At 35.6% G+C, this 12,441-nt stretch overlaps 1 protein-coding gene across 5 annotated transcripts in view; it reads right to left on the bottom strand.

The window, feature by feature from the left end:
• Nucleotides 1-12,441, bottom strand: part of MEMO1 (mediator of cell motility 1) — a 116,096-nt gene that overhangs the window by 53,630 nt on the left and 50,025 nt on the right. For all 5 annotated transcript variants that reach the window (XR_006269385.1, XM_043468260.1, XM_043468259.1 and 2 more), the window contains one exon: nucleotides 11,624-11,705. Coding sequence is in view for 4 of the 5 variants with exons in the window: in XM_043468260.1 (XP_043324195.1) it covers nucleotides 11,624-11,705 (82 nt within the window). In the remaining variant the exon portion in view is untranslated. The remainder of the gene's footprint in view (nucleotides 1-11,623; nucleotides 11,706-12,441) is intronic.

A 12,441-nucleotide genomic window follows, 5' to 3' on the forward strand; every position in this document is an offset into this window, starting at 1 on the left:
TGAAATTTTCTAGGCTTATCTGAAATTGCTAATGTAACACTAAGGGGCTTCCCAGGTGGGGTCAGTGGTAAAGAATCCGACTGCTAACGCAGGAGATGAGAGAGACTCAGGTCCGATGCGTGGGTTGGGATCCCCTGGAGAAGGGCACTGCAACCCACTCCAGTATTCTTGCCTGGGGAATCCCAGCGAGAGAGGAGCCTGGCAGGCTATAGTCCACAAGGTCACAAAAAGTTGGACACAACTGAAGCGACTTAACACGCAATGTAACACTAATAATAATACATGAGTTTTTAACATTCCTGTTCAATACCATCAACAGACTATTACATACACAAAAACAGTAAGATCAAAAGCAAGTCAAATCAGAGCAAAACAAATACCCTATAAGAAACAGCTCATGTCCCTCTGCATATGTAGAGGTAAGAGAACTGACCTGGCCTTTTATGTATTATGCCTTTTCATTTTCTCTCACTATTACGCATTCTATCCTTCTCACCCTCTGGTCTTAGCTTTACATTGGTTCTCTGATCACCCATACAATGACTTCGTTTCAGAACTTCAATTTTCTTTCTTGACTCAAGTTATGTGAGTCTAGAAATATTTTCTTTAATGCTTCTAGTGTGTGGCCAGTAAATGTTTAACAAATGGCCTTACAGGGAAAAAAAAATGTATACATATGTACAGAAGCTAAATTTTATTGAAATAAAAAGATATATATCACACAATTTACAAGCAATGAAAAAATATGTAATATCCTTTACTGCAAATTCCGCACAGGCAATTGACTGTCCCAGAATGCTTTCCCTGATTTTAGCTGACCTCTTTAATCATTAGCCAAATAATGACTGCAAATGACAAGAGTGAAACAATGAAGACATATGTCTGAATTTCACTCATTCAACAACTTGAAAAATGTCTTTGTTTATTAGACAGTAGTTTTTTAAATACTGGAAAGCATATTTCCTTCCTCATTTCTTTGTGCTAGTCACAATTGTAAAGCTTATAGACATAACATAATTTAAAGTTTAACCTGCATTATTAACCTTTCCCCATTTCTTGAGTATAGACATATAATCAACAAAAAATAAAGTCCTGATTTGTAGCAATCTGCCTATTAATGTGGAGTAAAAATCATTCCCATCATGGCCAATTTCAAGATGCATAGTAAACTGAAAAGACAAAACACAAGACTGGGAGAAAATATTTGTAAAGCATAAATCTGATAATGGATTTATATCTAAATATATAAAGAAAAAGCAAATATCTGATAAAAGATTTGTATCTGGTATACAAAGAAATTTCAAAATAACATAATGCTTTAAAAAGACACAGGTAACTATTTTACAAGACAAAAAGAATTCTGAAGACTGGTTGCACAATAATGTGAATGCACTTAAAACTACTATACAAATGGTTAAAAATCCTTACAATGGTAAATTTTATGTTACGTATATTTTATTATGATTTTTTTTAATTTTTAAGTAGAAAAATATCTGAACAGATAATTTCAAAAAGAACACATGGGATGGCAAAAAAGCATACAAGAGAAGGCTCTACATCAGTTAGTCATTAAGGAGAGGCAAATTAAAACAATGAGCTACCACTATACACCCACTAGAATAAGCTAAAATAAAATGAGTGACCATACCAAGTGAGGCAAGGATGCAGAACTGAAACTCAGTCTGTACTTGTGGAAATGCAAAATGGTACAACTACTCTGGAAAAAATGGTTTGGCAATTTCTTTTAAAAAAAAACAAAAACAGCTAAGCATACTTCTGCCATATAACTCCTGCCAGCTATTCCACTCCTAAAAAAAAAAAAAAAAAAAAATTATGTGCACACAAAGATTTATACTCCAATATGCACCCCATTTTTATTTGCAATAGCCAAAAACAGAAACAGTCAACCATCCCTCAAAAGGTGAACTGATAAACAAATTTAAAAATATCCATACAACAAAGTAACTTTTCAGCAGTAAAAAGGAACAAACTATTAACACACTCAAAATAATTATGCTTAAAAAAAGGAATGGCAAAATAAAGAAAAATAAATATGCTGTGTGAGAGAAGACAGACAAAAGCTTCATACTATATGATTCCATTTAAATAATTCTATAATTAAAAATGTTTAATTTTGAAAAAATATACACATATATGTGTGTGTAAAACTGAGTCACTCTGCTGTAGAGCAGAGACTGACACAATACTGTAAATCAGCTATACTGAAATTAAAAAATAAAAATAAATAATTCTAAAAAATAAAAACTACAGTGACAGAAAGGAAATTAGTGGATGTAGGAGGGTGGGGACGGGGCAGAGAGGTAAAGAAGGCACAAGGAAACTTCTGAAGATGAGGAGTATGTTCACTGTCTTAATTGTGGTAACGATTTCACAGGTATATACATATTTCAAACTTATATATAAAACTATACACTTTATATGCAGCTGAATGTTAATCATACTCCAATAGAGCTGTTTTAAAAATGGTACTCATCTTAACTAAACACAGAAAAAGAGAGTCACATAAGTCAGTCACAGTCATACAAGATAGCAATGTGCTTGCTTAATTAGGACTAAAGTAACATGGGACACATGCTAAGCACGCTGTACTCACTGAAGGCTTTACTAATCAGATTAATGGTGGTCACTCCATTCTCACATCTCTGTCAAGGGAGCCTATCAAGCTGCCTCCATATACCAATATTCTCACAACCCAGTTCTAATCTTAGCCAGAAGGTAATATAAATTGTCCTGCGGCTCAGCAAACTCAGTTTTGCTGTCATCCTGTACTAATCTTGACACTCTAGACTAACCAGGGGCTCTATTTGATCCAATTATAACCCCCATCTTTCAATGCCCAAGACACCAATACCAACTGCTTCAGATTCTTAACACCTGTTCCTCATCTTAACACTACTGGTTCCTTCCAATCAATTCAGAAATACACTGTCTTGCCCTGCCATGTGGACCTTAAAATTCATCTGATCCATCCGGACCTGTCCTGGTCCGTCTCAAACGTGAATGACATTCAGATTTTCAACACTGCTTTGCTCTTAGTTGTCACTCACTTAACATTCCTCCACCTCTCAATTCTTATATCTTAAACTGGTCTTTTCTTCTTAGATCTGCTTTTCAGACCTTAAGTTACTACCTGCTCTTCGTGAATTTAAAGGCCCTGAACCCCAATCTATGCTCCAATCTCTAAATCAACCTGTCTTTCTGAGTCTCTCCCAGTTTTACCAATGCTGTTACTACTCAAGCTTAGTTCTTTTTTTAAAATATATGTATTTTAACTTTTTATCACAACTCAGTGATTAAACAACATAGCCGATTAACAATGCTGTGATGTTTCAGATGCATAGGAAAATGACTCAGCCATACATATACATGTACCCATTCTTCCCCAAACTCCCCTCCTATCCAAGCTGCCACATAACACTGAGCAGAATCGCATGTGCTATACAGTAGGTCCTTGTTGGCTATCCATTTTAAATATAGCAGTGTGTATATATTAATCCCAAACTCCCTAACTATCCCTTCTCCCAACTGAACATCTTTTCATGTACCTCTTGGCCATCTGTATGTATTCTTTGGAGAAATGTCTATTTAGGTCTTCTGCCCTTTTTTTGATTAGGCTGTGTGTTTTGATGATATTGAGGCGCATAAACTACTTGTAGATTTTGGAGACTAATCCCTTGTCAGTCAAATCATTTGCAAATATTTTCTCCTATTCTGTGGGCTGTCTTTTCGTACTGTTTATGGTCTCCTTTGCGGTGCAAAAGCTTTTGAATTTAAATAGGTCCCATTTGTTTATTTATTTCTTTTATTTCCATTATTGTGGGAGATAGATTGAAAGAGAGATTGCTGCAATTTATGTCAGAGAGTATTCTGTCTATGTTTTCCTCTAGGAGTTTTATAGTGTCTGGTCTCACATTTAGGCCTTTAATCCATTTTGAGCTTATTTTTATGTACAGAGTTAAAGAATAGTTTCACTTTTTTACATGTAGCTGTCCAGTTTTCCCAGCACTATTTATTAAAAAGGCTTGTCTTTACTCCATTGTATAATCTTGCCTCCTTTGTCATATGTTAATTCGCTTTAAGTGTGTGGGTTTTTAAATGCCAGACTTCTTAGAAACACTAGATTCTTGAAGAACAGGTAGGACAGAAATAGTAAGAGAAGACGTGTAAGGGCATGCAGGAAGGGAATAAAGGCTGAAGGCAAAACATGAGCAAATGTCCAAATGTATGATGTAAATGAGAAAACATGAAATTGGCCTGAATGCAATAAGAGAGTAGTACTAAGACAGAATGAGACTCTGACTCATTATCAAGTCTGGACTTAATAAAACAAGTTTCTGAAAAACTGATGTATGCTCTTGAGCAGGGAAGTGACCATGTGAAACTGTTATCGTGTACTGAAAAACACAACCACAAAGGACATTAGGGACAGAAGTGTTACATGAAGCTCTCTTGGAAACTGTGGTTTGAGGTAGTAATGTCATGGTCTAGAATGGTGTCAGTGTCAGTAGGAAATGAGAAATCAATGCACTAGAGTCTAAAAAGAAAAACTGACATGTCTTAGGGACCAAGTAGGAGGAGGAAAAAGAGGACAGTTATGATTAACGGTGATAACTAACATCTACTAAGTGCTTACCACATGTCAGGCAATCTTCTATGTCAAAGCATTTCTTTTAATCCTAACAACTTCTGAGATAGGAGTTACTATTCTTCTCTTTCTATAGGTGAAGAAACTAAAGCAGAAAGGTTAAGAAACTTGCTCAAGGTCATACAGATAGTAAGTGGTACTCCAGAATTCAAAGCCAGGCAGTAGAGCGCCAGAACCCATTCTTAACCACCAAAGGAGACCTTCACATATTTGAAGGAAAAAGGGGAAGAGTCCGTGGAGTCGGAAAAGTAAATGTCTTAACAACTGAAGAATACTTCCAGAATCATATATCCTTTAAGACTACAGGGAAAGATCACAGCTTTGATAACATGATTAACTAAGGTAAACTTGTTTCATAATAAGAACTCAGAATTCACGGTTTTAGTCCTTTCTGAAGCTGAAGGCTTGAAATTATGCTTGAACTGAAAGACAAAACAGTGGCAAAGAAAGAGAAGTCTTAACCTGGATAAAGAACACATTGCAGTGTATCTTTTTTTTAAAAATCATGCAGTATACCATCCCTCTTATCCCCCATAGTAAGGAACTCTACTTATATGAAAGGACTAAGATCACAGTCAAAGAAGAGAATATCTATTACTTTCCTTTATCCTGGCCCAGATATATGGTAAAGAATAAAGTCATAGTAATTATCATCAATTCTCACCAGTGATTCTCTGTCCCTAGACCCTTCTCTTGCTAATAGAATCTAATTCTACATGTATGTAGAAAGAGGTTCCATTAAGAGATCACACACACAATAAAGAAGACTTTGCTAAGGGAATGACTATTTTCTTTTGTGCATGACAGCCAGAAAAGTAATGAAAATTTACACTCTACAGATATTTGACTATGCATCATAAAAGTGTGTCCAAGTCAGTCTTTTTAAAGTTTTTAAAATCCTTAATACAAAGACATCCTGCTAGCAGTTACAGGTCACTCTGATTCTTAATGTAACCTCTCATGAAAACAAATACAGAATTATACTCTAATATCTATGATCTGTCATTAGGCTAAAGCTATGCCTCTAAAAACTGATTCTTCTTTTAATGCAGAGTACTTCTGTTTCTCCCTTTACACCTACATAGTAGACCCTTTATATCAGCGAGTCCAGTTCCTAACCTACCAGAATTTGTGCCCCTTACAGAGCTGCTATTAAATGAGGATGCAACATCACTGTCCATGATCATTCACTGGTTAAGTGACAGTTTTCCATACAGCGACCTTGCAGTGTGATATAACTTAAATTCCTACATCAGGAAAATTACCAATCACTACATGGACTTTCACTTGTATCAACCATGAATGCCAAGAGTCTACAAGTATTCTATGAGAGGATAGAATATTCAAATCTACAAATATTCAAAGAGGATATAGGGAATCATAAAAGAACACTTATTTGACTTCAACAAAGTCAGAATCTAGTAGTCCTAGTTCTACTCAACAGCAGCAAAAAATGCAAAATAAAGACCGCACTAGATGAAATGAGAAGACTGGACCAGATAAAATGAGACCTCCTTTTTAAGAGATTTAAGAAAAGTTTGCAACCTTAAGTTATGATCTACAAACCTAGAATCTAAAGTTAAAAACCCCTGTGAACATACACACTACTATATATAAAAGAGACAGCTAATAACAACCTGTTGCAGAGCACAGGGAACTCTACACAATACTCTATAATGACCTTCATGGGAAAAGAATCTTTAATAAAAAAGAGTGAATATGTATATACATAACTGATTCACTTTACTGTGCACCCGAAACTAACACAACATTGTAAATTAACTACACGCCAACAAAAATTTGAAAAAACAAAACAAAAAAAACCAACACCGGTGAGCATACAGGATCAAGCTGAGGGACAACTAGCCCCAAACAGTTCACAGAAGCAGCAACCCCCATACTGCCCTCTCAATTTTATTCTGCTGCACCTAACTTTGTATTCTTTTCTTTCATAGGCACGGCTCCATGGCCCTAAAGAGTCCTGCTTCAATAAAAAATATCAGTAGATTGTTATACCCAAAAAATATCCAGGTAAAACAGCCACTATTCAGGATATTTTATTTTTACAATTGGAACTTCACAAATATTAAGTAAACAGTGTTAAGAGCTAAAAAGTCAAGTAAGAATAAACTAACCACAATGTTGCATATTGAGTTTCTTTTACTGCTAGAGTATATATGATTTGAGACACTGCCATGAATAGTCTACCACTTAATATTACCAAGGACTGCATATCTCTAGGAAATTAAATTAACTAGATAATTTATTAAGATTCACTGTCTCATGATATACACTGGTAAAGCGCTATATAGGTATGCTTCACTATATACAACCTGGTCTTCTATATAAATGTTTCTTGGCTTTCAAATTTTTCAAACTGGTTTTTACACTAAAGGTAATACATGTCCATAGTAAAAAAAAAAAAGAAAAAAGAAAAAGTCAAACAATGAAAAAAGGTACAGAATGAAAAGTAAAAGTATCCTTTATTCCATACTATTCCTACTAGATTAGCCACTAAGAAATCAAACTCTAACAGACTTTTCTGGTGGTCTAGTGGGTAAGACTCTATGCTGTCAATGTAGAATATGCCATGTTGTGTAGCCAAAAAATTTAAAAAAAAAAAAAAAATCAACTCTATTGTAAATGTCTGGTGGGAGCCTTCAATAGCCACTGTCTGTGCATGCGTGCTAAGTCACTTCAGTAGTGCCAGACTCTTTGCAACGCTATGGACTGTAGTCCACCAGGCTCTCTGTCCATGGGATTCCCCAGGAGAGAATACTGGAGTGGGTTGCCATTCCCTCCTCCAGGGGATCTTTCCGACTCAGGGATTGAACCCGAGTCTCTTATGTCTCCTGCACTGGAGGCAGGGTCTATGCTTTACAGCAAAATACAGCTTCATCATGTAAATTAAGCCCCTTCCACAATCATCGGCTTTTATTTTTATATTCAGTAAGAGGTTTCTTAAGTGATGCATACCTGTACAGCTCCATTTTAAGGGTTGCTGAGTTATTCAAGAATACTGCAAGATAAACAATTCTGGCATCAAAGTATCTGGCAGTCATGGCAGGAAGGCTTTTGGAACTCCTAGTTCATGAGATCATTTCAATATATATCCCTGGGCCACATACTGTCTCCTGTGCCTTAAGTAACCTGTAGTTCTGTTTCAATCAAAGGATAAGGATATTTTTTAGTCAAATTCTTTTGAATCCTTCTCCCAAATGTGCCTGCTTATATGTCACATAGATTAGAATTCTTTAAGACTGATCAACAGTTAGTTTACATGTCAATATTCTTCTAATAATGTCAATAATAAATGACATTATTCTATTTAATCTAAATCAATATAAAAAGGACCAAACGTTAAAGCATTTTTGAAAGTGTGCTACTTAGGTTCTGGGTTTGCTTTTTTAAGGTTCCCCTTGTATGATTTATTCTTATAAAGGCACAGTCTAAGAAAAGGTGGTCCCAGAGAGCTAGAATTTCTAAAATTTTAAAAATATGTTTTTTATTTTAAATAAATACAGAAATCTTAAAATTTTAAGTTGTCTAACTACTATATAAGTATGTTCTTACAAAGACCTTTTTGTGCCTGTGTCATGTCCGACTCTGACCCCATAGACTTTAGCCACAGCCACGCTCTTCTATCCGTGAGATTTTTTCAGCAAGAATACTGAAGCAGGTTGCCATTTACTCCTCCAGGGGATCTTCCCAACCCAGGGATCAAACCCAAGTCTCCTGTGTCTCCTGCATTGGCAGGCAGATTCTTTGCAATTGAGCCACCTGAAAAGCCCTTTGTGCCTATTTAACAATAAAATATTTGTTATTGCTTTTCTACCTTGAAAAAAAAAAGGTAACTCTGGAAAGGTTACCTCTGGAAACCATATAATAAGATGAACTTAACTATATTTAAAGTTTTCATATACTAACAAAGTAGAAATTATTTATATATAAGCATTAACTACAAAGTCACCATGTGGCAGAAACATGCACACCAAAGCCAAAACTATTTTCAACATTCATTTTGAAACCTCAGGTAACTTAGAAATCTTTTACAAATCAAAGTATTTGTAACTCAGGCCCAAATATCTCATTTTCCAGGCCACTTCCAAAGATTTCAACTTAAAACTAACTACAAGAAGGAAACAAGCATAGCTAGTTTTTCATGAATAACTAACCTCTAATTTTATGTTGACTCAGTTCAGTTCCCACATTTAGAACAGGTTTTATCTAGGAAGTTAGTATACCATAATAGTCAAATATCAGCATAGAAATGGGAATGACAATAGGACATATATTATGAGATACTATATAAAAAGATGATTACTAATCCATCGTTTCTCACCCAACCAAGGATCTCATTTATACAAACTTCCCAACTTATCCTTGCATCAATTTTTCTCTACTGGACTGTGTCATCAACATTATAAACACTTTAATAATTCTCACTTTAAACTGCACCATATTCCCATTGCCCTATTTCCTTGATTTATAGCAAAATTTCTCCCAAAAAAACTGTCTATATTCACTGTCTTTATTTCCCTCCTTGATTCTTTCTTGAACCCACTCCAACTGTGCTTTCATCCCTAACACTCCACAGAAATTGTTCTTACTAAAATAACCAGCCATCTCCACAGTATCCAATTATCAATTATCAGTCTGCATCTTATTTGACCTACTGGCAGAATTTGACACACCTGATCATCTTCTCCTCCCTGACACACTTTCATCCTTTTACTTCCCAGAAACATCACTCACTCTTGGTTTTCCTCCTTCTTCCCTGGTCCTCCTTCAAAATCTCCTTTGCAAATATTCATCTTCATCCTCACCTCTAAATAAAGTTGGCTTGCCTAAGGGCTTAGTCTTTGAACTTCTCCTATTTTACTCCCTAGGCAACTAAGTTCAATTAGACTTTAAGTGCAATAAGTTACACACTTAACTGTGTTAAGTGTGATATACCAACACAGCCTAGCCCTTCTTCCCTGTACTCCAGATTCACACATTTAGCTGCCCATTTGAAATCCCCACCTGGATACCTAGCAGGCATCTCAACATTAACACAGGGAGAATAAAATGATAGATTCTATACAAACACTTAAAATTCCACTCCCCACCTCCACCCTTGTTTTTTCCTTTAATTAATACAAACACAATTCCATCCTTTCAATTTCACAAGCCAAAACTTAAGTCATCCATGACTTTTTCTTCTATTTTATTGGCCCTACCTTCAAAAATACCCAGAATATACTGCTTCTCATCACCTCCACCACTAGCTCCCAGCCAAAGCCATTATGTCATCTCTTTTTGGTACTAGAGTAATAAGCCTCCTAAACAGATTCCTTTCCTCCACAAAACAAAAAGTCCAGACCACAGCAAGAATAATCCTCTGCAAACCTAAGTCAGATGGTATTACTTTTCTGCTCAAAGCTTCTCCTTACTTGCCATATAACTTGGAATGAAAACCAAAGCTTCTATGATCTCCCACGAAGCCTCCTCACAATCAAACCCCCCCTGCCGATCTCAGCCACTACTCTTCCCCACACATATGCCTCTCCAGCGACACTGGCCTTGCTTTTCCTCAAACACACTAAGCATATTCTGTCCCAGAGCCTCTGTCCTTGCTGCTTCTCAACCTAAACTCTTTCCTGGGTATCTGCATAACTCCTCTCTCACATCATTTAGGCTCAATTGCTACTTAACAGGGAGAGTTTTTCTTATTATTCTATATAAACTAGCAACTCCCAACCCATGCAGTCACTCTCAATCCTCTTATCTGCTTCATTTTTCTTAGCGCCCAACAGCACTTGACACAGAATTATTATTTACTGTCTGCATTCCCCACATACTAAAAGGCAAGCACTATGAGTAGTGATTTCAATTTATTCAAAGAGCAGCACAAAGAAGAGCACCTAGCATCTAGCCTGATAAACATCTGCTGAGTGACAAAATGAGTAATAGCAAGTCACTGTGCTAAAAGTTTCATAAAGATTAGCTCATGTAATCGTTAGAAAAACTATATGAAGGTAATATCATGATTCTAACTTTACCAGTAAGACAAAGGCACAAGAGATTAAATAACTTGTATGTCACACAGTTGGTAAGTAGTGTAGTCAACTTCTGAATCTTTTAAATGAGATCAAGTTAGATCTCATTTAACTAAATGTTTGGCACACAAAATACGTAACATTTATGTAATACTTATTATGTGCCTAACATTAATGTAAGTTCTGTATGTGTATTTACTTGTTAATTCTCATAGTGTTTAATAAGTGGTTACTATTATTATTTTCACTATTTATTATTTATCAAGTTACCAACCTGAACTTGAGAAGCCACATAAAAGATGCTGCTATGAGAGAAATAGCAGAAACTCCAACATTTACCAAATCAAAATTAATTGAATTCATACCATATAAACAGTTAACTGTGTTTGTTAGCTTGTAATTCTCAAAAAGTCCTCTAACAAAGACAATAGATTGCCTTCTAATAGGCAATAGACTGCCTTCATTTAAAAAAAATCTACCCATCCTCTAAAATCCTGGCTGCTATTCCATATTGCATTAAACATTATGTTTAATACACTTTTATTTGTAAGTTTAAAATTATGTGATTAAAGTAGATCTTCTTAATGTTTAAAATAGAACTTACTCATTTGTACCAAATACTATTGCAATCACCAAGCTTACCTAATGTTTAAACTGTTTCAACTAATGTTTAACTGTTTTAAAAGCCAGTTTTATTACCAAAAATAAAATTTGAAACTTCTGCATCTGAGAAAATAGTCAATTCCTTTATCCTTGAGTTAAAGTGAAAGCCACAGCAATCATGAAATTTAGTGACTATAACGTCTTCGTTTCAACACAGCATTTGATTTTTAATTTTTAATTCAATCCATAGATATTCATCCTTTATTAATAATCAACACATGAAAGATTCTGGGTAAAGACCCTTAAAACTTACGGTGCAATAATGGCTCTAGCAGGCCTTTTTGTAGACTGTACTTGTGAAAGCCAACCTTCTAGCTGGGCATTCAGCTGCGGTCCTATAAAAAGAGAAAGAGGGAAACTGCAGTGAGTAAAGCAACACAGCACCAATAACCATGCAGGACACAAAGTCCTCACTGAACTTATCTGGGACTAAAACAGCTTAATGGGCAGTGGATCATCATTTTAGATGTTAATGTCTGAAACTTAACCAATTATAAAGTTTCCAGGAGCAAGCCATATGACAAAGACAAGTACTGATTAAACAAAATTTGCTTTAATCCATCAACTTATTTATTTACAACCATCTTCGTTCGAGAACACCACCTCTTCCTCAATCCAAGGTACTGATCAAACAAAATAAAACAACAAACAGAAAACAACAGTATATGAAAAGAAAATAACTGAATATTTCTGGAGCACCAAAACCTGCCTTAATCACTAAAATCACATCCATAGTGTGATCATTACAATACTCAATGACTGTTTCTGCCATCCACGCCAGCCCCTATTCCCATATCATATCAATAACCAGGAACTATACCACCTCAAAAATCTCAGGTTCAGGCATCCCACTCTCTTTACTTCCTATCATTCCAGTTTACTCTAAAAGTCTGTTGGAGTCATTTTGCCAACAGTCCTTCATCCTCTCTTCTCCACTTCTTATACCTATCCTGAGATTTGATGATCCATCACTATAATCATTTCCTTGCCTGCGGCCTCCTCCTTTGTTCCCCTCTTCCTCCATCATAGTCAAATCATAATTAAAACCAGCATTCCACCTAACATGGCATC

Source organism: Cervus canadensis, chromosome 5, assembly GCF_019320065.1.
Source record: "Cervus canadensis isolate Bull #8, Minnesota chromosome 5, ASM1932006v1, whole genome shotgun sequence".
Classification (NCBI taxonomy): Eukaryota; Metazoa; Chordata; class Mammalia; order Artiodactyla; family Cervidae; genus Cervus; species Cervus canadensis.